The sequence below is a fragment of the Pezoporus flaviventris genome, unplaced genomic scaffold, assembly GCF_033815535.1.
Source record: "Pezoporus flaviventris isolate CSIRO_AGI_PZ_B2104156 unplaced genomic scaffold, CSIRO_AGI_Pfla_v1 ptg000005l, whole genome shotgun sequence".
In the NCBI taxonomy this organism is placed as follows: Eukaryota; Metazoa; Chordata; class Aves; order Psittaciformes; family Psittacidae; genus Pezoporus; species Pezoporus flaviventris.
In genome coordinates this window covers 20,412,943-20,438,114 of record NW_026892553.1, presented here as the reverse complement: position 1 = coordinate 20,438,114, position 25,172 = coordinate 20,412,943, and the positions used below count along the sequence as shown (strand labels likewise).

General features: G+C 53.1%; 2 protein-coding genes across 2 annotated transcripts; both read right to left on the bottom strand.

Annotated features, from left to right (window-relative positions):
* Positions 1 to 1,733: 1,733 nt before the first annotated feature.
* FRMD7 (FERM domain containing 7) lies at positions 1,734 to 10,117 on the bottom strand. Its single transcript, XM_061446232.1, has 12 exons — positions 9,718 to 10,117; positions 6,536 to 6,640; positions 6,161 to 6,203; positions 5,804 to 5,882; positions 4,992 to 5,089; positions 4,783 to 4,897; positions 4,451 to 4,598; positions 3,552 to 3,647; positions 3,191 to 3,354; positions 3,022 to 3,087; positions 2,847 to 2,922; positions 1,734 to 2,736 (listed from the first exon to the last, which is right to left on the bottom strand). The coding sequence occupies exons 1-12, from the start codon at positions 9,877 to 9,879 to the stop codon at positions 1,756 to 1,758; spliced, it is 2,133 nt and encodes a 710-aa protein (XP_061302216.1). The 5' UTR covers positions 9,880 to 10,117; the 3' UTR covers positions 1,734 to 1,755.
* Positions 10,118 to 15,230: 5,113 nt separating this feature from the next.
* Positions 15,231 to 24,240, bottom strand: RAP2C (RAP2C, member of RAS oncogene family). The gene is made up of 4 exons (XM_061446289.1): positions 24,113 to 24,240; positions 23,643 to 24,032; positions 21,631 to 21,950; positions 15,231 to 17,729 (listed from the first exon to the last, which is right to left on the bottom strand). The coding sequence occupies exons 2-3, from the start codon at positions 23,913 to 23,915 to the stop codon at positions 21,672 to 21,674; spliced, it is 552 nt and encodes a 183-aa protein (XP_061302273.1). The 5' UTR covers positions 23,916 to 24,032; positions 24,113 to 24,240; the 3' UTR covers positions 15,231 to 17,729; positions 21,631 to 21,671.
* Between the last annotated feature and the right edge of the window lie 932 nt (positions 24,241 to 25,172).

Genomic DNA, 25,172 nt, shown 5'->3' with positions numbered 1-25,172 from the left:
AGGGGAGAGGTGATGGGAATTCCTCCTGGATTTTGAAACTGGTGGCTCTTCCCTGTTGACACAGTCTTCCCTCTATGTGAGTTCACCATTCTGGAGAGGTGGAGGTAGTAAATTCCTTGGGAAGCTGGGACCTGTCCTGTGTGTGATACAACTTTAACAAGCTGCTGGACTATGGTGCCTCTTCCTTTCATGTGAAATGGGTGGGATGAACACTTGCCTCATAGGGCAGTGTGAGGGAAACCTCATCCATGTGTGTATGATGCAGCCTTGCTCTTGTAGCACAGTCCATTCCAGAAGCTGTCACTGTACTGCACATGGCACATCTGTCCTTGAAGTTTCTGTGCATCATAAGACTAACTCCTAAGAATGGATGTTCCTGGTTTCCAGAGAACAGTTGTCTCTTTCCCCACTGTGTGTTAGTTATTGATGAAGCCTGTAACTTAATCAGCAGTATTCTGTTGCTGGCAGGTAGCTAATGGAATGATAGAGCAAAATATTCCTGCAGGAAAACCATCTTCTAGCTTGATTTGCTGGACTTCCCATGGTAAACGGAGGAGAATTGACACTGGAGTAGTCTGGATCGGAGTAGAAACATGTTCTTGGATAGATGAGTCCTTTATCAGTGTGACCATTCTGAAACGCTTCGGTTTGACTCCTCATGTTCCACTTCTGTGCATGTAGAAACCTAACTGCCTGCTCTTGCATTTGATCCAATGCCTATACACGAATAGGGAAGTGTGTAGGTCCTGGATGTGTTTGCACAAAGTTTAGCAGTTGTTAAAGGTCTGATTTTATCATGCTGTTCTATGACTGAACACTGGAATAAAATGTGTTTTCCTCTGCAGAGATTTAGTGGTATGTGTGTTGGCTTGTCTCAGGATATTCCAGTAAATGAAGTAACCCTTGCTGCAGAGATGAGGTAAACGGACTGAAAACCTGTCTTGTCCTTCTCCAAAGTGAAGTTCTCTGTATACTGTGCACACTTTGCTGCTTTTTCTGTCCTAACATACATAAAATACAGTCCCTGTAGTTCACAGCATTGGCACAGGAGAGCCAGGAGCAAAAGCAAACTTTACTTTGTGCTCTCCTGTTGATCTAATGTGTTCCATAGGGCAACCAACCAAGGTGGTTGCTCTCAGCAGCACTGAGGGATCGCAGTGGCTCTCCTCAGTCGCTGGGACCGTGAAGGCACAGAGGGAGCCAGCAGCAGCGGCAGGAGGGGGAAACCAGCCCAGCAGTTCCATGGGGCAATAAGGGCAGTGGGGAGGTGCAGGATAACGTGGCCTCATGGCAGAAGAAGGAACCCAACGCTCTGTTGTGAACACCTCATTTTTATTGTCCAGCTCTTACCAAGCACAGTGATGCACGGGGTGCGCAGTACCCACAGCCCAGTTCTTTTCCTGTTTCAGCCTATTTCTGACCTCCCCTGAGCATCCTGCTCGTGGCAACATCCACTTGAGAGCAGCCCTGAGAAGGACTTGGGGTGCTGGGAGGGGGGAGAAGCTCCCCATCTCCCAGCTTCAGTGTGCGCTTGAGCCCAGAACCCCCCTGTGTGCTGGGCTGCACCCGCAGAGCGTGAGCAGCAGCTCGGGGAGCGGATCCTGCCCCTCTGCTGTGCCCTGGGGTGTAGGGGTTGGGTACTTCTGACCCCTCCCCTGCTGTCCATTAACACATCCTCTGCACCTAACCCCCCTCCCAGGGCAGCCCATCACTGTTCCACAGCAGGAGCCTCACCCTCCTGCGGCTGCCAGGCCCCTAAGTGAAATACCTGGACCTGCACGTCCTGTCCCCCGCAGCGCGGGCGGCGAAGGGCACCTCCTCCTCCTCCTCTTCATCCAGCTGCAGGCTGCCGGAGCTCAGCCTCACGCGGGCCATGGGCGCCCGCAGCACGCGGCCGTACAGGGAGCAGTGCTCGGAGGGCAGGAGGTCGGGGTCGGAGTCGCTGGACTCGGTGCTGCTGCCCAGGTACCGCTCCGTGGAGCGCCTCGGCCCCGGCCCCCGCGGCGCAGGCACGGGCCAAAAGGCTCCCCCTTTCCTGCTGCTCAGCGCAGGGCATGGCCCCAGCGGCCGGAACTCGGAGCCGAAGGGGAAGCGGATGGTTTTCATGTCCGACTGGCTCCAGGAGCGCTTGGGGGGCTGCTCCTGGAGGCCGTAATCGAAGGAGTGAGCCAGAGACCTGCTCTGCCCTGTTCTCCCCATGCACGCAGCCTCGCGATGCAGCTCCCTGCCCCGGGGCCCGATCGGGCTTTGCCTGGGGGGCTTTGCTGCGTCCTCACTGGGTGCCAGCGCATGCCATGGGGGCTGTGGGGCCACGTCCATGTAGAAGAGGACCTGCGGGGCCGGGGCGGGCGCGGGCGGTGGACACGGCACATCCAGGTACACCAGCGGCCGGGCGCTCACCTCCCGCATGTTGCCCACTGAGGTGCTTTTGTTGTTCCCAGCGAACTGCTGGTGGGGCCGAAAGGACGTCAGGGGGGTCCTGGCACCGAAGAGGTCCGGGGGCTCCCATGCCCGCTCCTGCTCCAGCTCTGCGTAGAGCAGGGGGAAGGCGAACGAGCTCTTGGAGTGGGGCAGGAAGGATGCGGACGCCTCGGGCTTGGAGCGCTCCAGCTCGGCGGCAAACGTCACCTCCACGGCGGAGCTGCGGCGCTGGGTGTCCAGCGTGGGCTCCGAGGCGTGCGCCCCATTGGCATGGTAGGAGGCACGGCTGCCGTAGGCCAGGCGCAGCTCCTCCACCTGAGCAGGGACAGAGCAGAGGGGCAGAGCGGGGCTGGCAGCGAGGCCCAGAGCTTCCAGGGGATCCCCGGGGCACGGCTCTGCCCACCGCTGCCACCGTGGGCACGCACCTGCTTGGAGACGTCGGTCAGGAGGTCCGGGGAGGAGCGGCACTGCCTCTCGTCGTAGCGGGATGCGTAGTGCTTCCTGCAAGACCCAGAGCATGGGGGGGGGGTGCGTGGCCACGAGGGTCCCGTCCCCCCCAAACAGCACCCAAGCGCTGCCCCTCTCCGTGCCCCCCGGTACCTCTCGAAGGGCAGGCTCTTCTTTGCCTTCCTCCCGTGCTCCAGGAGCTGCCGCTGCGTCCTGCCGCTGCAGCATCGAGAGGCGTGAGCAGCACCATCAGCCCCAGCCCTGGGTTCACCCGCTTCCAGCCAGCCAGGGCTGTGCTCCGGTTGTTCCCTTGGGACTTTACCTGTAGCGGAAGCTGGAGCCCTTGCTGCACAGAAGGGCTTTGGGCTTTGACTTGGGCTCCTCGGACAGCCTGAAGAAGGCATGGTACTCCACACACGTCTTCCAGAACGCCTTGCAGGCATCGCGGCTCGCCATCGTGAACTCCAGCGTGTCCTTGCACAGTGCCTGTATCAACAGAGACAGCGCAACCCACGTCAGGGCATGGGGCTGGGCTCTGCTCTTCCCCCTCCTGAGCCAGCAAGGATCCCCGCGGCTCCAGGCAGTGCAGTGTCACCCCGTGGGGACGCGGGAGCAGCGCCCACAAGCAGCAGGGCTGGAGGCTGTTCACAGCTGGGGACTGCAGCTCCGAGCCTGGTACTCACTGCGATGTTGGCGTGGAGCTTGATCAGGAAGTGCTTCCTCTTGAAGCTCAGCTTGCGGATTTTGGACCAGTTGAAGGTGTTGATCTTTGTGTTGCCCTGCAAGGACACACACGGCCGGTACAGACGGGGCAAGCTGGGAATACACAGTACGATGGGCCAAGTCCTGAGCTCGCAGGACACTGCGTGAGATTGATGCAGCTCAGTGCTGCTGGGGTCTGGGAAGGGATGCTGGGATTTGACCCTCCTCTCTATCACTTAGACCTAAAAGAGGAACTTGAGGTTCAGGGCTTAACAACGCCTCCTGACGCTGTTTGTAAAACTCCAGGGTCCCAAGAAAAGCCTCATAGAGATCAAGGCAGAGTCCTACCTGTCCCAGCTCCAACACCACATGAGTTAATAGAGGATCAGCCCTCCAAGAGGGCTAAGACCCTCCTCTCCTTTGCTGGGAAGTGCAGCAGAGCTCAGTTCACTCCCATGCCTTTAGATGCAGCTTAAGGAGGCTGCAGGCATCCCTTGCCCCTCATTCTCATCGCGCATCAGTCCAGGCAAAGCCACACAGCGCTGGTGTCACAGCAGGACCACCTAAACCTGCATTAGCCTGTGCTGAGCCACCGAGACCCTCCCAGCTTTCTGGGGGAGCCCAGAGCTGAAGGGGCTCACAGGTGTTCTGGTTATGGATGATTCTGGCTCTGGCAGCATGAATCATGGCACTGAGCTCCGGGTGCTGCTGGGGACGGTGACACTGAGCCCCACAACCGTCACCTCCACACCCAAGGACCGGTGAGGTGTAGGATTTGGGAGGGTTTGGAGCATGCAGAGGGAAAAGGGTGCCCCCCCTCCCCAACTGGAGGGGATGTCCTTGGGGAGAAGCTGGGTGCCCACCCGAGCCCCAGGCTCACCCGCAGGACCAGCACCCCCATGTGTGTCACGGCCAGGTTGATGTGCAGCCCCTCGCCGTCGCTGGCGGGGTGCGGACGGATCCCGTACATCTCCAGCTTCCTGGCCACGTCCAGCAGCTGAGCATCCGACTCGGCCGGCGTCTTCCCGCTGCAGACACAAACGTGCCAGGAAGCAACAAGAGAAGGCAGCTGCTGAAAACGGGCTGCAAAGATGCCGTTTGGGATGCGCACACACGGGCGTCACACCCGCACTGCTGCTGATGGGAGCTGTCCCAGCTACAGGCGCCCACCGGATGCTCCAAGTAGGTGGCTGTGGTCGGAGCAGCTCTTACCTGTGTCTCCGGTGGTAGTGCATGATTTTGTGGTCCAGGTACTCCTGGTTGGGCAGGTACCTGTGGGATGCCAGATGCTCCTGGTCCGTCTCCTCGTGGAAGTCACCCAGCTCGGCTGCAGGGGACATGGGGAGAGTGTGGGTCAGGCTGTGAGGGGTCACAGAGCCAAACCCTGTCCCTGGGGAAGGGGCAGCATCCCCTGCCCTTACACTGCAGCAGGTGGGACACGAGCAGCGCCGCGCTCTTGTCGCTGCAGGGCAGCCGCCCCTGCGCCAGGTCCTTCTTGATCTGGAGGGTGAAGAGGTACCTGCGGAAGGGACAGGAGCGTGCCCTGGGCAGGAGCCGGGCTCAGCACTGATGTGAGCACTGGAATGAGCAGTGAGGGTTCTGCTGCCAGCCCCACATCTCCCCCTGCCCTCGCCCATGCTTCAGCCCAAGGGATGCAGGTCTGTGGGGCCACGGAGGAGCACAGAGGCCCTGGAGAAGGCTGCAGCAGGGCACCACCACAACCAGAACACCCTTGCCACTGAAGTGCCCATCAGTAGGTTTCAGAGTTAACATTCCTCTATGCTTAGGAGGATGTTTGCATCACTCTCTGGGCTAATGTTCTGCAGAAGCACTGTCTTAGTCTTATTCTTAGCTCCTGTTTGTATAAACATAGGAGCTAACAATGTCATTTTAAGTAGTAAAATTAAAGTTACTTCTTCCAGAACAGAGCTTGAGGCGGGAGCCAGACTGAGCAAAGTCGGAGCTGGGGCCCAGCTGCTAAAGGCTTTGGCAGGAGCCACATTGCAGCCTCTTCAGAGAGCTGGCCCCACAAGTGGGCTTGGTTTGAAAACAGAGCATCCAGAAAAGGTTATCCCTGGGGTTCTGCGTTGTGAAACACATTGCTCCTGATACTTGGGACAAGGGACCGCCCACAGACAGGTTTGGGGGGATGAAGATGAGGAATGAAATGCGTGCATTGCAATTGTGGATGTACAGGGCTGGGTGGTAAGAAAGCGACAGAACAAGTGGGTACCTGGTGAGCTCTTCTCTCAGGTGGCCGGGGTCCACTGGGAAAAATTTCACCATAAATTTGAAAAGAACCTCCTTAGGATCTTAAAACACAACACCTTCATCAGTCCTGGGTTACGGGTCTGCAGAGCACCCACAGCCCTCTTCACACACCCTCCTCACACAGTACATTACCCTGGACCCTGACCAGCAGGGGCTCCAGCCTGCCCCCATCCCCAGTGGTAGCAGGGAGCTGGGCACTTTGATACCACCAAAGAGAAAACGCTGGAACCAGAGCCCCTGTTCCCCAGCAGTAACACTGCACCAATGCGTCAGCACTAGCATGCTGCACTTCGAATAACAGTGTTCTTTAAATACTTACTTTTGACCTGCTTTGTTATGGGCTTCAGTGCTTCCAACCAGACCTGCAACGATAAGGCAATGAAGAACTGGGTGAATTAACAGCACAAGAGGAAGGGAATAACAGCAGCATCATGCTAGAGCTCAATACAAAACCATTGTCCAGCTCAGGGGCTGCGGTGAGCATCCTGCAGGAGCAGCTATGGATAAACCCCGTGGACCATGGCTATCACTGGGACTGTGTCAACCAGTGGCTCCCCTCCTAAGTCCCATTTTCGGGGGGGGGTTGGCATCACTTCCCATTGAAATCTCCCCTTGGGTGTTTCAGGGGGGTGTTGGCACAGCCCCGCCGTGTGAGGATGCAGCACGGAGCAGCATCACAGCGAGCTGCACTCACCTGGTTCCCAGCCTGGCTGCGAAACTCCAGCCCAAAGTACTCCTTCTCGGTGAGGCTGAGGTGGCTGCAGGTGAGGTTGAACAGCCCTTTCCCGCAGGACTTTTGCTGGCAAACAAGCAGAATGGAAGCAGCGGGTTAGGCAATGGGGACAGCAGCGGCAGTGGGATTTCAGCTGGAAAGGGGGAGAAGTTCTAGCTCCTGCCTTCACCCCGGGAGCTGTTGGGCTTTTCCTGACCCTGCTGCAGCAAAACCTTACTGCATCAGCGCCGTTGGCTCCAGTGCGTGTGAGACAGGGAGATTGTGAGCCCTGTGCCCCTTACCTCGCGCTTGGAAATCAGGCTCTTTCTCACCGCTTCTCTCCTCTATTAACGTGAAGCAGAAAGGGGAGGGCAGGAACGAACTGCTGCTTTGGGCTCACCTTTTGCAGCTCTCACGGTCTGGGCAGCCCTATCCCTGCGATGAGCCCGGCAAACGGGAGCACACCTCAAACCTGCGCAGGGAGCCCGCGCGCCCCGGCAGCCGGCCCCGGCACTGCTGCTATTACGGTTAATGGTGATGAGCAGCAATAGCACCCTGCAGAGATGCTGGGCCCTGGGGGCAGCGCTGGGCTCTGACAACAGCGATGAAGTGGCACTACGTGCGGATAAGGGGGGCCAGGCTGCGGTTCTTCCCAGTAAACAGAGGCACTCGGAGCGCGTTTTGCTTGACTTGCTGTGGGACGCAGCTGGGAACAGCCCACACTGCGCAAAACACCCGAGGGAGCACCAGAAGCGAACCTGGCAGCTTCCCACCCCAGCCAAAGCCCTGCTGCTCCTCGCCCAGAGCACAGCTGAGCGTGGCTCAGTGCGGGGAGGCCGGGTTCTGCAGCTCCTCAATCACAGCGCTTTGGGTGGGAAAGGTTGCAGCTCCCCATGGCAGCGGTGGGAGGGACCCTGCTGCTGGGGGTGATGCACATAATCACCACCTGTCCTGGCTTCTCCTGCGATGAAATTGCTGGCTCCGTGCTGAAAGGCTGCTGGAAAGCGATAGCGTAATAACAGCATCGGCTCCGCAGCCCTCCCGGTTCTCCTCCAAGTGAAGGATCACCAGGGTAATTAAAACCATTGTAAGTGATTATTTCCAAGCTGGAATCCTCCAGCATGAAAGGCCTTGGCCTTTGTCAGGCAGCCAGGAAAGACAAGGGTTTCTTACCGGGTTATTACCCACCACGTGTGTGCTGGGAGCCACCCGCTCTCCTCCCCGCCTGGCCCCGGGGAGCCCTGCTGATGGGGACACCAACAAAAGCTGGTGCAGGGCTGGTTTCAGAGCCTGTCCCCCTCAGAGAGCTGCTCACACGTGTCCCATCCTGGCTTGGGGGGTACCTCTCATCCCGGTGCAAGAAACCAGTTAAACCCATGAGAAGCCACCTGTGGCTGTGTCCCTGGGGAGGGGGCAGGGGATCTCTGTGCCCTCCCAGTGCAGGGCCCCCTGCCATGGGACAAATATTATTGAGAAGCAGTGCCCAGAGAAGCTGTGGCTGCCCCATCCCTGGCCCTGGCCCCTGCCCCATCCCACCTCCAGCCCCCAGCCCAAGGAAACCCTGGGAGCTCAGTGGCCATGGAGAGGTGCCAGGTCCCGGCTGTCAGTGAGGATGTGGATGGAAGCAGCTTTCCCAGAGCAGCATCCGGAAAACAACTCATTCCCATGCAAATCCAGGCTGGAAATGAGACCTCACGCACGTGCTGGCAGCTGTGATACCCATGTGAGGCAGGTAGAGAGGCACACGCCGGGTGCAAGGGGGAATCAGGCCGCTGTGGCATCTCTCTTTTGTCCTTTTCCCTCCCATTACACTGAAGTACTGCACATTCAAAGGAGCTTTCCAAAGTCAGGATGGGTTTAGGAAGAGCTGCTTGAAATATCTGCTCAAACCTTAGCCCAAAGCGGTCCTTTTGTAATGGAGAAGTCACTAATTCAGCCTCTCATTTACCGTGCACAGAGAGCATCAAATGCATGAAATGCCTAAAAGGGGTTTCCAATACCGTTCCATGCTAAAAAAGGAAATGACCAGGAGTTCCTCTAATGGAAGCTCTTTGCTGCAATAAAGCATCCAGCAGCACTGGAGTGCTGTGAGTTTGGGCACCTAAGAAAGCAGAGATGGAAAACAAGGCAACAACACTGTACCAGCATCAGCTTTTAAAGGCTCTGACTGTGCCTTGATCTAATCAATGTGAAAAACCGACACAAAAAAGACATTTAAAGATGACTGATCTCATTTTTAAGCTGACTCCAGGCCTAGGATACATGAATTAAACTGAATCCAACCACTTCCACACTGCACCAAGGGATGGAATTGCTTTACAATCCTCTGCTGTTGCAGAGAAACAGAGCAGTTCTCCGACTGTGCTGGGAACCTGGAGAACAGGGAAGGCTGGGAAATGGAATAGGACTTGGGGAAAACAAGCTCAGATTGAGCCCTCTGGCCCCACAGGAGCTGCAGGTGAGTGCTAGGGCAGGTCTACTGGGCTCAGCTAAGTCACTTAGCTACCATGATGCTCAAATCCTAACCAACAGCAGATGCTCAATCAGACTTGCGCAGAGATGTTTCTAACACACAGTCAAGCCATACCCAGTTCCAGTTACCTGTGTGCATACACGTATCTCTCTCTCACAGCACACATATTAATACTTCACATTTCAAACCTATTTCAAAGCTGTGGGACACTGTCCTGCAGACAATAAGGTAGAGCGAGGTTTTTCCCTCAGCTGCTCACAAACCCGCCCGGTTTCTGTCTCAGCTGGCTGCCCAGGGAGAGCCGCATGCAGGTGTTTCTCACCAGGGGTAATTTGCCTAAACGTGCTGTTTTTATTCTGTTCTCAGCTTTCTCTTCCTTGTTGAACGCTCAGACTGGCAGCAGGACAAAGGAGAGAAGGACTCGGCACTTGTCAAGAGCATCACTTCGTATTAGCTCATTTCCAAAGGATAAGTAAAAGCCGTTTCTCCTCCTTTATAAATAATGCCCGTAGTAGGGGAGAGCAGGAGCGTGCTGGTGCTGAAAGCACTTGGCAATCAGCACCATCATCTCTTGGTTTGGATTCAGCTGAAACCCAGAAGCCATCAGAAACCACACAACCCTTCAGAGCAGCAATGACCTCAATAACCAGTATAACCCTCCCCCCCCAATACGGATACGATGCCCACTTACATCAACCACAAAGATCTTCTGGGAGTCATCCAGAAACTGGACTTTGAGGTGCAGCATCCTGGGGGCCGTGGCTGCGCGTGCGGTGGTCCCAGCGATGTGAGCAGCGCGCCGGGCAGGCAGCCCCGACTCCTCTTGCACACATAATGTCCCTCGCAGCTGCATGGGGAAGTCACGGATGCAGAGCGGAGGCTGGAGCGAGGGGACTGACAGCTTCAGAACAGAAACCCGGCCACCTCCCCTGGTTTAATGTCACCACTGCACCGCAGGATGCTTTCTGGGTGTGTTAACAGGGGAAACGCTGTGCGAGAGGGGCACCAGTGGGGGTTGGATAAACACTGAGCTTCTGCAGGGGGCGAGGAGCAAAGCGAGCCCATGCTTCGTACCATGGGGTCAGGGGGATGAGGTGAGTGCCTGCTGTCAGAGGCAGGGAGCACCAGGCAGCGCCTTGTCCCTAGCCTGGGGCAGGTGCACTGAAAGCCCATCCTACTGCTGGCTCCGTGAGGCGGGCAGGTAAGGACAGAGCAGGCGGATGCACTGATGGGCTTCACTGGGACGTGTTTGCAGCTGAACGTGGAACCAGGTGAGAGTCCTTCCTATGGAGGCACAGCAGGAACTCCCAGCTCCCACCCCGCTTTGGCAGCGCAGTGAAGTCCTATGAGCCCTCGATGAACCTGGTTCCCATTCCACACCTGAAAACTCATGTCCCCACACCCGCAAAGATGCCAAAAGGCAGCACGGGGCTGTCACAGAGGGTTGTTATTGCTGCTGCTGCTGCTGCTGCTGCTGGAAAAAGTCACAACCACACAGGACCCCATGGGACCCGAAGCGACAGAAACGTGTCTCAGCAAACAGAAGATGCCCCATGAAGTGCTATGGAGATTGTGCTTCTTGCTGTCTTCCCTATTTCCACCAAGGCATCTGCTGAAGTCACCCCAGGCCGTTTGCTGTGGTCCCTCTTCCACTTCCCGAATACTCCTGGGGATGTTAGGACAGAGCTGGTCAGGACACACAGAGCTCATCGTCACCTGGGGTAGAAAGGAAAAGCGTGGAGCTTTTCAGCTGCACAAAACCTCACGAGTCTTCTGATAACCAGGACAAAAAAGCAGCCTTAAAGTCAAAGCCAACGTGCTTTATGGTGAGACTCAAAGCAGAGGGGCCGCAAGGGGCTGGCTGTACCCAGTGTGCAGGAATAGACTCCCAGCACTGCCCTTGGCCCCGAGGTCGGGGCTCTGTGTGTGGCAGCACAAGGGCAGTGCCACGTACAAAGCTCTGGGGATGCTGAGGGCGCTTCCCCCGCTGCAGTTCTAAGTGCTCCTGGTGTCAGATGTTGATGGCGCTGGGAAGAGCAGCTCCCGCATCGCAGGCATGGCAGGGTCCAGGTCTGGATCCATCAGGGCCTCCGGCCACCCTACAGAGCCATCCTACAGCCAGGGTGGAGCCAGCGGCAGCAAACAAGGTAAATGAAGACTTCAATTGGAATAGAGTAACAGAATGATTTGGGTTGAAAGGGACCTTAAAGCTCAGTGGGGACAAGGGGAATGGCTTTAACCTGCCCGAGGGGAGACTGAGCTGAGCTCTTAGGCAGAAGCTCTTCCCTGTGAGGGTGCTGAGGCGCTGGCACAGGGTGCCCAGGGAAGCTGTGGCTGCCCCATCCCTGGCGGTGCCTGTGGCTCTATGCTGCTGCTCCCGCTCTTTGCTTCCAAGCTCCCTCTCGTGGTGATTGAGCCCAGCCACAAAGAGCCCACCATGGGGTTTGCCGGGGCGAGCAGCGCCGCGCAGCACCAGGGCAGCCTGCGTGCACCCGTGTGTATTCGCTGTGCTTCCTTTCCCAGCCCTGATTTGCTATGCAGCAACCACTCCCAGGCACCGAGGAGGGCAGCTTGCTGCAAGCCAATGCGGGTAACAGCACAAGCTCTACAAGAAGCTACTGAAGAGCCTGGCTCTGGTGCTCTCCAGAGCACAGTAGCTCATTTTTAATACCCCAGTTGCACTCGGTTGGCACAGCTCTATAAAGGGCACTCTGCGATGTTTAATTCAAACAGATCACTGCGAGGACACGAGAAAGCCATTTCTGCAAGCCTCATGGATGCATCCAGCCGAAGGAGCGCTGATGCCTCCAAAGCCATCTGTTAGCCATACCTCACTACATCTGTGTAGCAGCACAAAGCACAGGACTGGTATTGCTGTCCGCAAGTTGTTCCAGGCATGACCCATTCCCGGTGCACCCACACATCCCCACAGCGACAGCCAGAAGTGTTGGGAGCTCACCTGGAACGCAGCGGTCCCGCAACAGGGTCTCCAATGGCCAAGCTCTGTCCTCAGGAACGCCGTCAGGGAGTCAAACCAACCACCCCTCCCTAAGGCTCTCCATGAGCCATGTGCAGCTCTTCCCTAGGTTGTTCCCCAAGGGAAAGCCCACAGACCCCATGCACCGCCCTGCAGAAACCTGGATGGGAGTTGGGAAGCGTCTGCTCCGCTGCTCGTGCGGCTCTGGCTGTTACAAGACTGGAAGCAGCAGCAGCTCCTCAGCAGGGAATTAAGGGCCCTGATGATGAAAACCTTTGCTAAGCTTCCTCAGCGAGTATTCTACCGCCGAAGGCTTCATCTGAGGAAGCTGCCAAGGTGAATCTGCAAGGCTGAATCTTAGTGGAAAGGATGGAATTCCAAGGAATTACACTGCTGGTTTTCATGACAGATGCGGTTTCCCTCTTGCCTCAAGACAATCGGCTCTGGTTGAGAAAGCCTTGATTACACCTATGCAAAGAAACATCCTCCGGGTACCGCCGGGCCACGGGTCAAACCCATCTCCCCGTATGGATCTTGACGCCCAGTTTGTGAGCCTGTTTTCCTCCCATGCAGCCTCTCTTCCCCCACTCCCTTCTCTTCCCTTCACTCTTTCTCAACACACAAGGCAGGGCCCATAGGCGCTGGTTGTCCCACGCTGCCTTTGGGAATTCTCCACCACCTCCAGCTGGCTCCAGCCGCGCTCCGGGAGCCGCCTCCTCCCTTTTCCAACGTCAGCTTTCCTAAAATCCAGTGTATTTCTTCCTGTCTTCCCATAGCAGCCACGCTGCTGCTCATTACACAGCCATTATGAATCTGCTTACAGGAGAAAGGATGAACCCCAAGCTGAGGATTAATCAGCCTATCTGCCACTTCCCAAATCAGACAAGTGGCCCTTAAGCGATGTCTCAAACTCCAAACCTATTTTCTCTTTTCTGGCTGGCCAGATCATTTACATCTAATGGCAAGGCAGCTCTTCCAAGGACACCAAACTGCGGATCTGGTGAGCCTGGAGGTGGGGGGAAAGGAAAAGAGGAGCCAGAAACTGCGCAGGAAGCCGATGGTCTGTTTGGTTCACAGTGCAGTCAGCTGGAGAACCATAGAACCACAGAATGGTTTGGGATGGAAAGGACCTTAAGATCATCCTAAGATCATCCGGTTTCAACCCTCTTGCCACAGGCAGGGACTCCTCACGTCAGGCTATGTCGCCCAAATCAATTATAGCCTTTAGTACGCAGCTCAAGAAGCCTGAGTCTGAGCCAGCTACACCGTAGTGCCACAGAGGGGTGGCAGACACGGATGCTGTCATAAATCTCAGCACATTCTTAACTTCGCTCTTTCTTTACTTACCTCTTTGCATGCCAGCAGCTCAAAGTGATTCTGCAGCGCTGCTGCATGTGGAAGCCGGAAGGTGAGTCCAAGCACTGCCCAGCTTTAGCACGGCTTTCCCCATTGTGCCCCCAGGAGGGATGAGCCACAGCTACCACTTGGTCTTCCAAGGCAAGAACCAGTAACCCCACTCCAGCCTTAGCACCGGGAATGGGGTTCGGGGGAAGCCAGGCACTGTTGGGAAGCTGTCGCCGCACTCTCAGACAGAACACCAAGCATGGACACACCACAACCAAGCAAGCAGCAAAGCCTCCTGGAGGTGGACAGTGAGCAGGGTCCTGCAACATGAGGGACTTCCTCCTCAGTCCTTGCAGTCACTGCTGCCATCAGTGTTGCTCAAGACGTTCTGGAAGGACTTGAAGAGAACCCCAGCTTTGAAAGAGAGCTCCAGAGGAAAGTGAGTTGATTCCGTACTAAATGCAGTTTCCATGGAGAACAACAAACTTCATCCCCTACAATCTTGTAATTGAACTGTCTCATTGCTGCCAGCCAAGCTACCATAAGCTCAATGCTGCCCTCAGCAGAGCCAGGAAACTACTACAGGTAGGATCTGACCTTTGAATTGAACGCTGCTGCTGATTTACAGCTGAGTCTTTGCTCCTCGCAGCTGCATTGACCAGGCAGAGATAAAAAGCCCCAAAAGCCAGGTTATTTCCCTTTCAGAGAGCACAGAGCACCTCACCTCTGCACATAGCCTGCCTCCAGCTACGTGTGCAGCACACTGTACATCACCTCCTCCAGCTGCCAAGGAAGTGACTCACAAACTGAAGCACCCACTAGCAAACCAAGCACCAGGATTGCTGGCTTCTCAGCAGGGGTAACTCCAACAGGCTGACACGGACGGGTTTAGAACCCGTATCTCATTTTAATGAAGACCAGACACTTCCACCTAGCTCCCAGCTGTAATTACAGCCAAGCCCATTAGCGCAGATAACAGCTCCACCGAGGCGCGGTCACCCTCCACCCATGCCGGTATCTGCTGCACTTCCTCCTCGGGCTGTCCTGCTGCAGGGCTCCAGCGGCTGGCACCGCCCGTGTCAGTGCCACCTCATCACCATCACCATCACCATCTGTGTCACCTCCTGTACCTGTCACCCGTGCGAGGTGGGAGCCTGCTCCAGTCTCTGCTCTCTATAGCCATGCTGCCAGACACTTGTCCTCTGCCTGCATGGGGGAGTGAGGCGCTGGGGAGGCTTCTGCAGGGGCTCTGCACTGCTACAGGAGGAGCTGCTAAACCAGAGAAAAAGATGCTTATGGAGCTCCCCGAAACAGCCAGCCTGGATTTAGACTGCATTGAGAGGGCAGAAGCTCTTCCCTGTGAGGGTGCTGAGGCGCTGGCACAGGGTGCCCAGGGAAGCTGTGGCTGCCCCGTCCCTGGCAGGGGTTGGAACTGAATGAGCTTTAAGGTCCCTTCAACAGAACCCAGTCTAGGATTCTATGGTTCTATGGCTGGCAGCATCACAGCAAGATCCCATCATCACTGTGGCTCAACCCTGTTACAACGGGCTCCTGCCTCCCACCACCCACAGAGACTTGTTTCAATAAAGGCCTCATCACCCTGGCCTGCGAGGAGAGGGACCATCACTGCTCTGAACAGGCTCCCAGAGTAACAATGTAAAGCCCAGCACCTGCTCCCCTCCTCTCTACTCAGAGCACCTGAGACCGTGAGCTTTGCACCCAGCCTGAGCACAGCTGCACACCCCGTTTCCTGCAGTGGAAGCAGTCACTCATGACAATTCAGATGTGGTTACTATGCTTTGAATAACCAGAACCCCCCAAAACACCTTGCTTTGTGAGTTCAGCCCCTTGGGAAGGATGGAACACAGAGCAGTGAGCCCAGCTTGGTAATACAGGTATCTATTTTATTAAAAAAGTTACAAACAGGTGGACTGTAGGGTTGTCTTACAAAATGACAAGAATGAATCTACTGGAAAAATCCTTTTTTACAAAGCATTATAGGTAATTGTTCTGGTTTTGCACTTGTTATTCCAGATTTCACCTATCACTGATAAAGATACAGTACATTAGATAGATGATGGTAGGTTACATTTGTCTTTGTAGAGCCCTACTGCAGTGATTTGAACAACTCCTAAACAGATGCCATAGTAAAGACAATACATATTGCATTTATTATTAGCCTCTTACTCTAATAAGCAACTTCACATGCAATCTATTGAGGAAGCCTAAAATAACTTTTGGTCCCTTTTTCCCCCCAAAGTGTGCTGAAGAAACCATCTCTTGTTTTCCCAGTCCTGTCACTCTAAACTAGTTCAAGTTTTAAAGTCCTTTTTTTAATTCTTTTTCCATTTTTTTTTTGTGCTGAGGTCCATGACAATGAACACTGGTTTGATAACTACCCATAGGAATGAACCACTGCTTCATAGCAACCAACTCCTTCCCCCTTAGACAAAACTAAGATCTTGATGCATTACTTTTATTTCCTAGTACTTCCTTACAACCTACAAAAAAGATCAACGAGCATCACTTCAACAAAAGAAACCTACTGTGAAGACAAGGTTTGGTTTAATTCTGGTATTAAAGTGCAAACCTAAGCATTAGCCTCAGCCTCTCCATCAGGTTTGTACAATAGGGGAAAAAAGAATAATTCAAGTAACCCCACAGGAAAACTAAAAGCGGGTGTTTCGCTACCCAAGCAGGAAACCTGCTGTTCCCTCCTCCTCCTCCTCTGCTCAGGATCCCAATTCAACACTGAACGTAGACTCAGAACCTTTATTTCTGCTACCACTGGCAAGTCAGCCTGCATTATTAGCAATAAAACACATTAGTGTGAGATACTGTACCGGTCAGCTTTTACTGTTTGAAATGCCATCATCCACAACACAATTGGTGAGTTTCCAACTGCCTGACCTCATCTATCCATCACTACTTTTGCTGGAGCTTTTCTCCAAGTTCTTTAGCTATTACAGGGAGAGAATGGACATTTCTAGAAGCATGTTCAAATGACTAAAGCTGGGCTCCTAAAAACCTAGGACTTTGGTGCAGTAGGTGAGCTGCAGTTATTATACTTCTGCAAAACAAAAAGTACACATTTGAAACCACTGCTAGAAAACAGCTCTCATGTATGCAACATGTTAAACTGAACAAAAGAATCCCATCTGGTCTTTGCACATGTTCATTCTGCTCTTTATACCTGTGTTATTGTTAAAATCTTCAAGTATTCAGAGAATATGTTGCTCAGGTAAACAATAAGGAAGGCAATGGCTGTTTAAAGCACGCTCGCAGTTAGTATCACTGAAACCTGGTGCTTTTCCACTTCTCACACCAACTTGTCTCTAATGTTAAACTGGTTTCTTGGGAAATCAAACCAAACCAAACCAAACCAACTAAAAAAGCAATCTGTGACAGTGCAAGAAAAACTTTAACAAATATTGCTTTAAAATATTATTCAGAAAGACAAATATTAGGAACTATAAAATGTAAAGTGATCTTATTTGCATTAGATTTACATGTGCAGAGGTCTAGTAGATGTCTCGATGTGCCAGGCAAAGCTGAGCTGACCAATCAGGCATAAAGCCCATCCTGAAGGATACATTATCCCTTTTCCAAGGCATAAAGAAGCTATTTGTAAACAAGCAAGTTTAGAAACTCAGCCGAAGGAAAAGTGTGCTGCCGTTTTTCAATGCTACAATTGTCATTTTTGATTAAATGAGTTTAGGAGACCCATGACTGCAAGAAAAGAAACATCAGCAGGAGACTTTACCTCCCAAGCCAAGCAATCCCTACTGTCAAATTGGACCAGACACTGTGCCCCAGTGCATTCACCGAGGAAAGGGATACTACATCCATACAACAGAGGTGCCTTCAGTATCTCCTCCTGACACTGTCACACGTAAACAAAAAGTCTCAAAGAATGACCCAGTACACTGTAGAAGAAAACTTTGCCAACAGAATAAGCACTGATGCGAGGTAATATACAGAAGTAACCATTTGTTTAAGGCTCAATTTATTCTCCATTAAAACTCTCTTCTTTTAAAAGGCATTGAGTAGGTAATACTGAGTTTAAGTATTTAATAAATACAAGTTCAGAAATTGATTAAAGAAATCAATTAAAATATTAAAAATGAACTCTTGCATATTAGCCATTATATGAACTTAGAAAGCTATAAAAGGACTGATAGAGAAAGAACAGATCTTTAAACTTATGGTAAACATGCTAAGCATTCTGATTAAGGTGTGTGGATCCTGCAGGCCACCAACCTTATGCACTTAGATGTATGGCAATGTGCTGTAATAGAGACAGGTTTACCAAGGCTCAGCTCTGCAACCTGGGCTGAAAGTTCTCCAAAGCAGCATCTGTGCAAGTTTCCTCTGAGTTTTATCTGCAATTTAAACAAAATAACTAATGAAAGCCACATTCAACACACATTCAAAGTGAACCCAGCTTCTCCCACAGGGCAGAAGCTCTGGTTTGCCACAGAGCTTCCAAAGCACTGCTTTACACAGCAGCATTCTTGAGGTTCTCCTCCTCTAACTCCAGTAACTTAAGAGGCAAGCAGGTTAACAACGTACTGCTATGAACTTTGTAACTGCTGCCCCTGTGGGATATTAAATTGCTTCTAAAGATATGAAAGAGGTAGGAGGCACTACAGCACCCAGCAACATGAAGCAATGGCAGAAGTTCTAGAAGCAGGTAGATGAGCTAAACTAATTCAGTATCAGCATCTGAGTTCTCAGCATTCAGGTCTTCTAAATTACTACTAAACCACCACATGTACACAGCCTCAGCAGGGACACACCGTGTGCCACTGTTCTCCATCAAGCACCCAAATGTAAGTGGTGTGACCAACCCACTGTATTTCTGACAACTTGCTTGCACTTCACAAGATTTATCTGCAATGGTACCCTGAAAGCCTGAGCTGAAGCTTGAAGTCTGCAGAAACCTGCCCTTCATGTGCACATGCCAGGACTTCAGTGCAGCTCCAACCTTGGCTTTTCAGGGGTTTTGGTGACTCTTCTCTACTCCTGAAGTAATTTCTTCATAGGAGTCATGTCCTTAGAAATCACCAACCAGCATCAGTCTTTCACCTCAGTGTTAAAGTGTTCCCAACCCTATTAGTATCTCTACAGAAAACCTTTAACACACCAGCACTGTAAGAGGTGCTGCATTTTAAAGAGGAGTTAAAACATGAAACACTAATACTGACAGTTCAAGAGAAATCCTACAGCAAGGAAGAGAGCAGCCCCTGGAAACCTCACACCTCCGACTGCAGCAATCACACAACAGCAGACCACTGCAGAAGCAAGAAAGGGGAGGGGGGGGACAGGATGCAAGAACAATGCATGTTTCTAAAAGGAACTATGGCTTATCCTGATGATGTGGCTTTGGTCCATCCTTCATTTCACCTAAAGCAGCTGACTGAACAGCAATTTCAGCACATGCTACTCATACTGTGGAAGAACCTATGCAACATCATACCCGACAGATGGGCTGAGGTATCAGCACCAGAGAGGTCAGTGGTACCTGACACTGAAACAGCCTTAGATAAAACCAAGTCCACCATATAATTCACCCCCTCAACTGTTTTCTCCAGAAGAACTGCAGAGACACAGACTGGTTTTATGTACTTGATTCTGAACTAACTAATCCAGACCTAAGACTCCTCCTGGATGCAGACAGGTCACAGAACACAGAGATGATGCTGATGATCATGCTAGGACAGCGCTAGAGTTCAAGCCTGCCTCTGACACACGGGTTTTTTAGACCCCTGGTTCCACTTTCTCAGTTACACTTTACCTGGGAGAGGTCACTGCTGAAGCAGATGTTTGAGAAGCAGCATTTGTTCCCTGGATCACAGATGAGCAGAAGAACTACAGAGCTGATTACAGCTATCACAAGACACCATCAGCAGCAATCCTACACTAGAGCACATCAGACGGGAATTATCAGGCAGCAAAGGCTTATCATTAAGTCAATGAGATCCTACACCTAGTCAAAGAACAAGGACAGAGTGGGAGCCAGGAAGAAGGAAATAGCCCAAAAATGTGAGGTTGAAATGAAAGATGTGGAGCATGAGTCTGCGAGGAGCCAGGGTAACAGAGGTCTGAGACATGGTGAGAGCTGGACTGACCAGGAAGCTGTCCAAGGACAGACTTACTTGTTTGGCACAGGTGATGAGACTACACTGGGCAGAAGCAGCCCCTCCTAGAAGCAAGGAAGCATTCTGCTGCTAGAAGCCTGACCTATGAGCTAGGCAGAATGAAAGAGAGGAAATCTGTATTACACAAGCTTAGAGCATCCTCTGTCTCAAGAGGTCACAAAGACTTAAGAATACAGCTGTTTCTTCTGAAGGAAGAGCACGCTTAGGAAACTCATCAAATCTAAGCATTCAAGGAATAACACATGGCCCTGCCCCCTCCCTCAATTTCACCTTTAAGATTAAACTTGATATTTAATACTAAATCTAGAAGCCTCCCTCAAAGTAACCAAATGTGCAAGTACAAATTTCATGGATAAAAGGCCTGACTGTGTCAGAGTTGAGGACTGCAACCTGCACGGGATGAACCACCAGTAACCCAAGGACTGCCAGAACCTTTGGCATACTTCAAGTCCACACACTCTCATTTGTGAAGCTGCCTTAGAAATAGCTGCAACATCGCATTACTACATGCAATTCAAGACATTAACCCTGCAGCACTCTTAAAGGAGTGATTTCATTGATTTACTCCTTCCTATATCCCTGAAAGGCTCTGCAGGAGTTAGGGATTAGTGGACAAGGAAAGACTTTGTGGTTTAACCTGCTCCAATACAAGCAGTGTGCTCACTTTCAGCAAGAAAAGCTGGAACTTACACACACGGCTTAGGTGGAGACAGCAGCCCTTTTTAATTTCACAGAACCGCAGATAAAACCATCACGTATTATCTTGAGTCTGACAGTGCCTGGGTCAGGAGTATCTAGAATTTTACATTCACAAAGCACTTGATACCTATCTCAAAGACAAGCTTTGAGTCTGCGCTCAAGATTAAAGAGGATACATGGTCCAAAGCTTCCAGTAACAACCTATTTTCTCTCTGGTCACTCAGATGCAGAAAGCTCCTTGGACTCAAGCAAGTTCCTAACGTGGCAGTTGGAGCCTGAGCCTCAAGGACAGCAGCACTCACGAGTGGCAGTGTCTTTTCATGTCCTCCCTCATCCCTGCACTTGCCTTCAGAGAACACACCGAGCTGCTTGCCAAGACAGGCCCTGCAGACCCCTGAAGGTCTGATGGACCAGCTGGCTGCAGAGCGTACCAGTGATGTAGAAGAGCCCTTTTCAGTAACATGGATTCAAGCCAGTGGTGAAACCAGACTTAAAACCACCATACAGAGACAGAACAAGAGCAGTGGGATGCCCAGAACCACCCTGCACAGGAGTGACAGCTCTGCTGTGTGCAGAAGGAACAGATCCAGCCACACTATCAGGTGAAAGAGGTACTGAGAAAGACCACCACATGCATGAGGGGCCAAGAGCAGCTACCCTTGGGAAGAAGGATGAAACCAAAGCAATACCCGAGACAGGGGAAGCTGCAGAGGCCCCTCCGAGCGCTGCACTCTTGCCACACCTCTCATGAGTCACAGGAAGGAGCTGTGCAGTGAGAAGCCATTTTATAGCGTGTTCTCTGCTCTGGGGATTTTAGATGAAGAGCACTTTGCACACGTCCTTGCCTACTTCATGTGGGCTCCAGGCCACTCCTCACAGCTCAGGGTGGATCTCTCTTAAACTTATCCCACTGATAAGGCAGAAACGTGCTCCAAGTACATTCGGTTTCTGTACAATTTACTTCTTATTCTTTAAATAAGTTCAAAGTCTTTTCAGCAAACCTACTGGGAAAGGTGATCACAACAATAATCCCACTGAACTCCAAGGTAATTCCCATTATTTGCAATAATTCGGGTACCAACTACAACCAATGAAGAAAGCCACTGTAACGTCACAGACCATTAGGGATAACATAACGTCAAACACACTGACAGTCAAATAGGTGCAATGAGATCACACACTTTGTTTTACTGTACAATTCCTGCAGGTAAATGCAGCGTTCCCTGACTAACCCTGATGAAGTAGCACAAGAATCTGCTTGATTCGAGTCATCACGTGCAACTGAATGCACAAGCTTCCACCTCTTTTGGAGGAAGGCTCCTTCCAGTTTAGACTGCTTAACTTCAGACTCCCTGGCACACTGTATCTGCTTACTCAGACAGCACGGTTATGCACCTCAGGTAGTTATGAGTGTTCCACCAACCTGCTCTGTATGGCCATGATTGAGGTTTTTCTTGATTTCTCTCACTGGACGATGCAAGTTGTACAACACTGATCTTGTTTCTCAGGCAGGGAGGCATAGTTCATTTGCCTGACGATCTCAGCAAACAGTTCATCCACCATCGTTTTGCTCTTGGCTGAAGTCTCCATGAAGGGGCAGCCCCACTCCTGAGCCAGGGCTCTGCCTTCTGCAGATAACACCTCCCTCTCCGACTCCAGATCCACTTTATTCCCCACTAGGATCAGAGGAACTTTTTCATATCTCTTCACCCGGACAATCTGGTCCCTCATCGGCTTGATGTCCTGGTCAAACAACCCAGCTGGTTAGTAAGTGCCGGTAACCACATGGAATTGCTCTAGAGCCACCACAGAAGCATGTTTTAACAACTCTCCCATGCAACTGAAGATTCAGAACACATCAGGGCCATCTTAAATTCAGATTCATGAGGATCTAGAGCACAGAGAAGGTTAACACCCACCTTTAATAAAAGAAGGGGTTTAGTTTTATATAAATGCATGCACACTTTATAAAGTGTATCTGTCTATATAAGCAGAAACTGCACTGAGAGCAATTCTCAGCTCATCTAGAGGAAGATGGAGCAGAGCTGCTTTCAGCTGTCTGAAGAAGTGGTCTCCAGCCCAACAACCTGCACCACTCGCAGCAGATGCCATTACACAGTCGTTTAGGAAGCTCGTGTTTAGTCTACAGCTGGAGAAAGCTGGTGGTCATTTACATAAAGCCTTCTCATTCTTGCAATGCTTAGAATAATTCATTGTGAACACAGTTAATCACACGTAAGCAACCAAATTAGATGCTGTAAAGAGATTTTATTACCTAGAGATGCATTTATTCAAGTCTGAGCTAACACTGGGAGTTCACACTTGAAAGGCTGAGTCAACCTCCTCTGCCCCCTGAGTGGTGGAAGTTACTATCAGTACTAAGTTCTACAAGTTCTTGCATAGCTCCAAACCAAAGCAACTTAAACACCTGAAGTTACCACTGTGTGAAAGAACTACAGAAAGGGGTTTGCACCTACAGGCTTCAGGGTACACATGCTATGGACAGACAAGAATAACTCAATATTAACAGGGTGGATTACTAACTTCCTTGAATAATGGGGACTCGCTGGTCCCAAATAAAGGGAAAACAAGGGCAGAAGCATCCCAATGTCACTGCTGTTGTTTTGTATAGAAATAAGTCTCCAGCGAGTTCAAGGCCTCTGCTAAGATAAAGTAGAGTCTCCAGCAAACACAAACACACTGCTTCAGTAGGGGGGGTTTGCCAAGCAGCTGGAATACACCCAACTCTTCAACAGAAGGCAAAGCAGTGGCTGCAAATTCCTGTGCTGCATCTAGTGCTGCTAAACCCACTGACTGCCCACAAACGAAGCCCCATCTCGAGAGGCAGCTATTTCCACTTTGCGAGTCGTGATAGTAGAAATGAAATCTGGACCCACAAATCCTCACATATGGCTCGCTTCTTCTCTCCAATACTCCACCTACGCTGGGAAAGCATCGAGCTTATATTAGACACACATATTTTGGGAGAGGGGGCGGAAAATAGCAGCTTATTTAAAAGCTCCCAATTGCAGCACAGAGACTCTGCAAGACCCCGTGCAGAAACGTTCCTTTTGGGAAGGAGGAGAGGGGGAAAAAGGGGAAGTCTCTATTTTAATACCAAGGGATTTCTTCATGGTAGGGGATTGCCAAAAGCTTCTGGTGGGGAAGCGGGAGCGGCTCATTGTGCTGCAGCCCCGGTGGGGGATTTAACAATGGTGGCACCCCGGGAAGGCCCTGCAAAGCCAAGAGCCCTGCAGCAGGAAGCGGGGCTGCTGAACGCGGGGCATCCCCGCTTGTGCCCCTCCAGCGAGAGGGCGCTTACACGTGGCCAACCCCAACACTTCCTCCTCGCCCCAGCGCCGGCCCTGGGGCAGGAACGGCCGCGTCCGCAGGGCGGACAGCGGGGGCCAGCCCCCCGCGGCCGGGCGCGGTTACCTGGAAGGACTGCTGGTTGACCAGGCTGTAGACGAGGATGAATCCCTGTCCGTTCTTGATGTAGAGATCGCGCATGGAGGCGAACTGCTCGGTGCCCGCCGTGTCGAGGATCTCCAGCACCGACGGGGACGAGTCCACCTCGATCTCCTTGCGGTAGAAGTCCTCGATGGTGGGGTCGTACTTCTCGATGAAGGTCCCGGTGACGAACTGCACGGTCAGGGCGGACTTCCCCACCCCGCCGCTGCCCAGCACCACCACCTTGTACTCCCGCATCGGGCCCCGCGGCCGCTCCCCCGCCAGGCCCGGGCCTAGGGCAGGCGGCAGCGCGGCCCTCGCATAGCCCCGGCCCGCCTCAGGAGAAGGGCGAGGCCCCGCTGCTCCCGCGCCGTCCTGAGGGGAAACAGAAACCGCGGTTATTGCTCGGCCTGCCCCGGCCGGGCCCCGCCGCTCCTCCCCGCTCCGCTCCTCACCGCCGCTCCTCTCAGTCCATCCCGCCGCGCCTCGGCCGCGGGGCCCGCCCGGAACGGTTACGCTGCGGCACCCGGCGGCGCGCGCCCCTCCCCGCCGCCTACCTCTGGGCACTTCCGGCGCGGGGGCGGGGCGGACGTGCTGCGTCACTGCGCGCCGGAACCTCCGGGGCGGAGGAGGGGGACGGGTTTGAGTGTGACACCGACAGGCCCCGCCCGGCGCAGGGGGACGGGTTTCAGTGTGACACCGGGGTGTGTCCGCTGCCCGGCGCCGGGGGGGGGAACACGCACCCCAACATGGCGGCCGCCGGCGGCCGCCAGCGGGGCCCGGTCCGGGGGGCAGCCCCACACGGGCGGGCCCGGTGCCCCGGGAGGCCCCGCGGGGTGAGGTGAGCGCAAGCCCCCGCGGCCCGTCCTGCCCAGCCCCGCTCCGCCGCTGCTGTGGGACGAGCTGCTCCGGGCTCTGCGGTTCCCCCGGGCTCCCTCCGCCCAGGCCCGGCGGTGACCCCGCAGCCCCGGCGCTTCCCAGCGATGGTTCCCGTTAGGAGGAAACGGGAGGGAACAAAGGGCGGGTGTCTGCCTAAAAAGCACAGAACGCGGCCCGGTTTGTGCTGGAAGGGACCTTAAAGCTCCTCCAGCTCCAACCCCTGCCACGGGCAGGGACACCTTCCACTGGAGCAGCTTGCTCCAAGCCCCTGTGTCCAGCCTGGCCTTGAACACTGCCAGGGATGGGGCAGAGTCCTTTGGTCGCTCAGACCTGAGCCCATCACTGCTTACCTAAACCTCAGTTAGGCGAACCTGAGCCCCTGCTCTCTGTAAGCAATGAGCCCTCTGCCGCTGCCGTTGCCTCGGAGATGGACCTGTCAAGTGAATTGCTGCGTGAGGCAGGGATGGTGAATCACGGAGTGAGGTGAGCGTTAAGGCAGGCTGCCTCCTACTTCAACCCATTATAAGTCATGAGTAGATGCAAGGTGCCTGAAGCACCCAGGCTCAGACGTGAGCAGAGCTTCCCATCTAGATTTAACCGTGACACGATCAGCGACAGTGACAAAGGGGGCGGGAG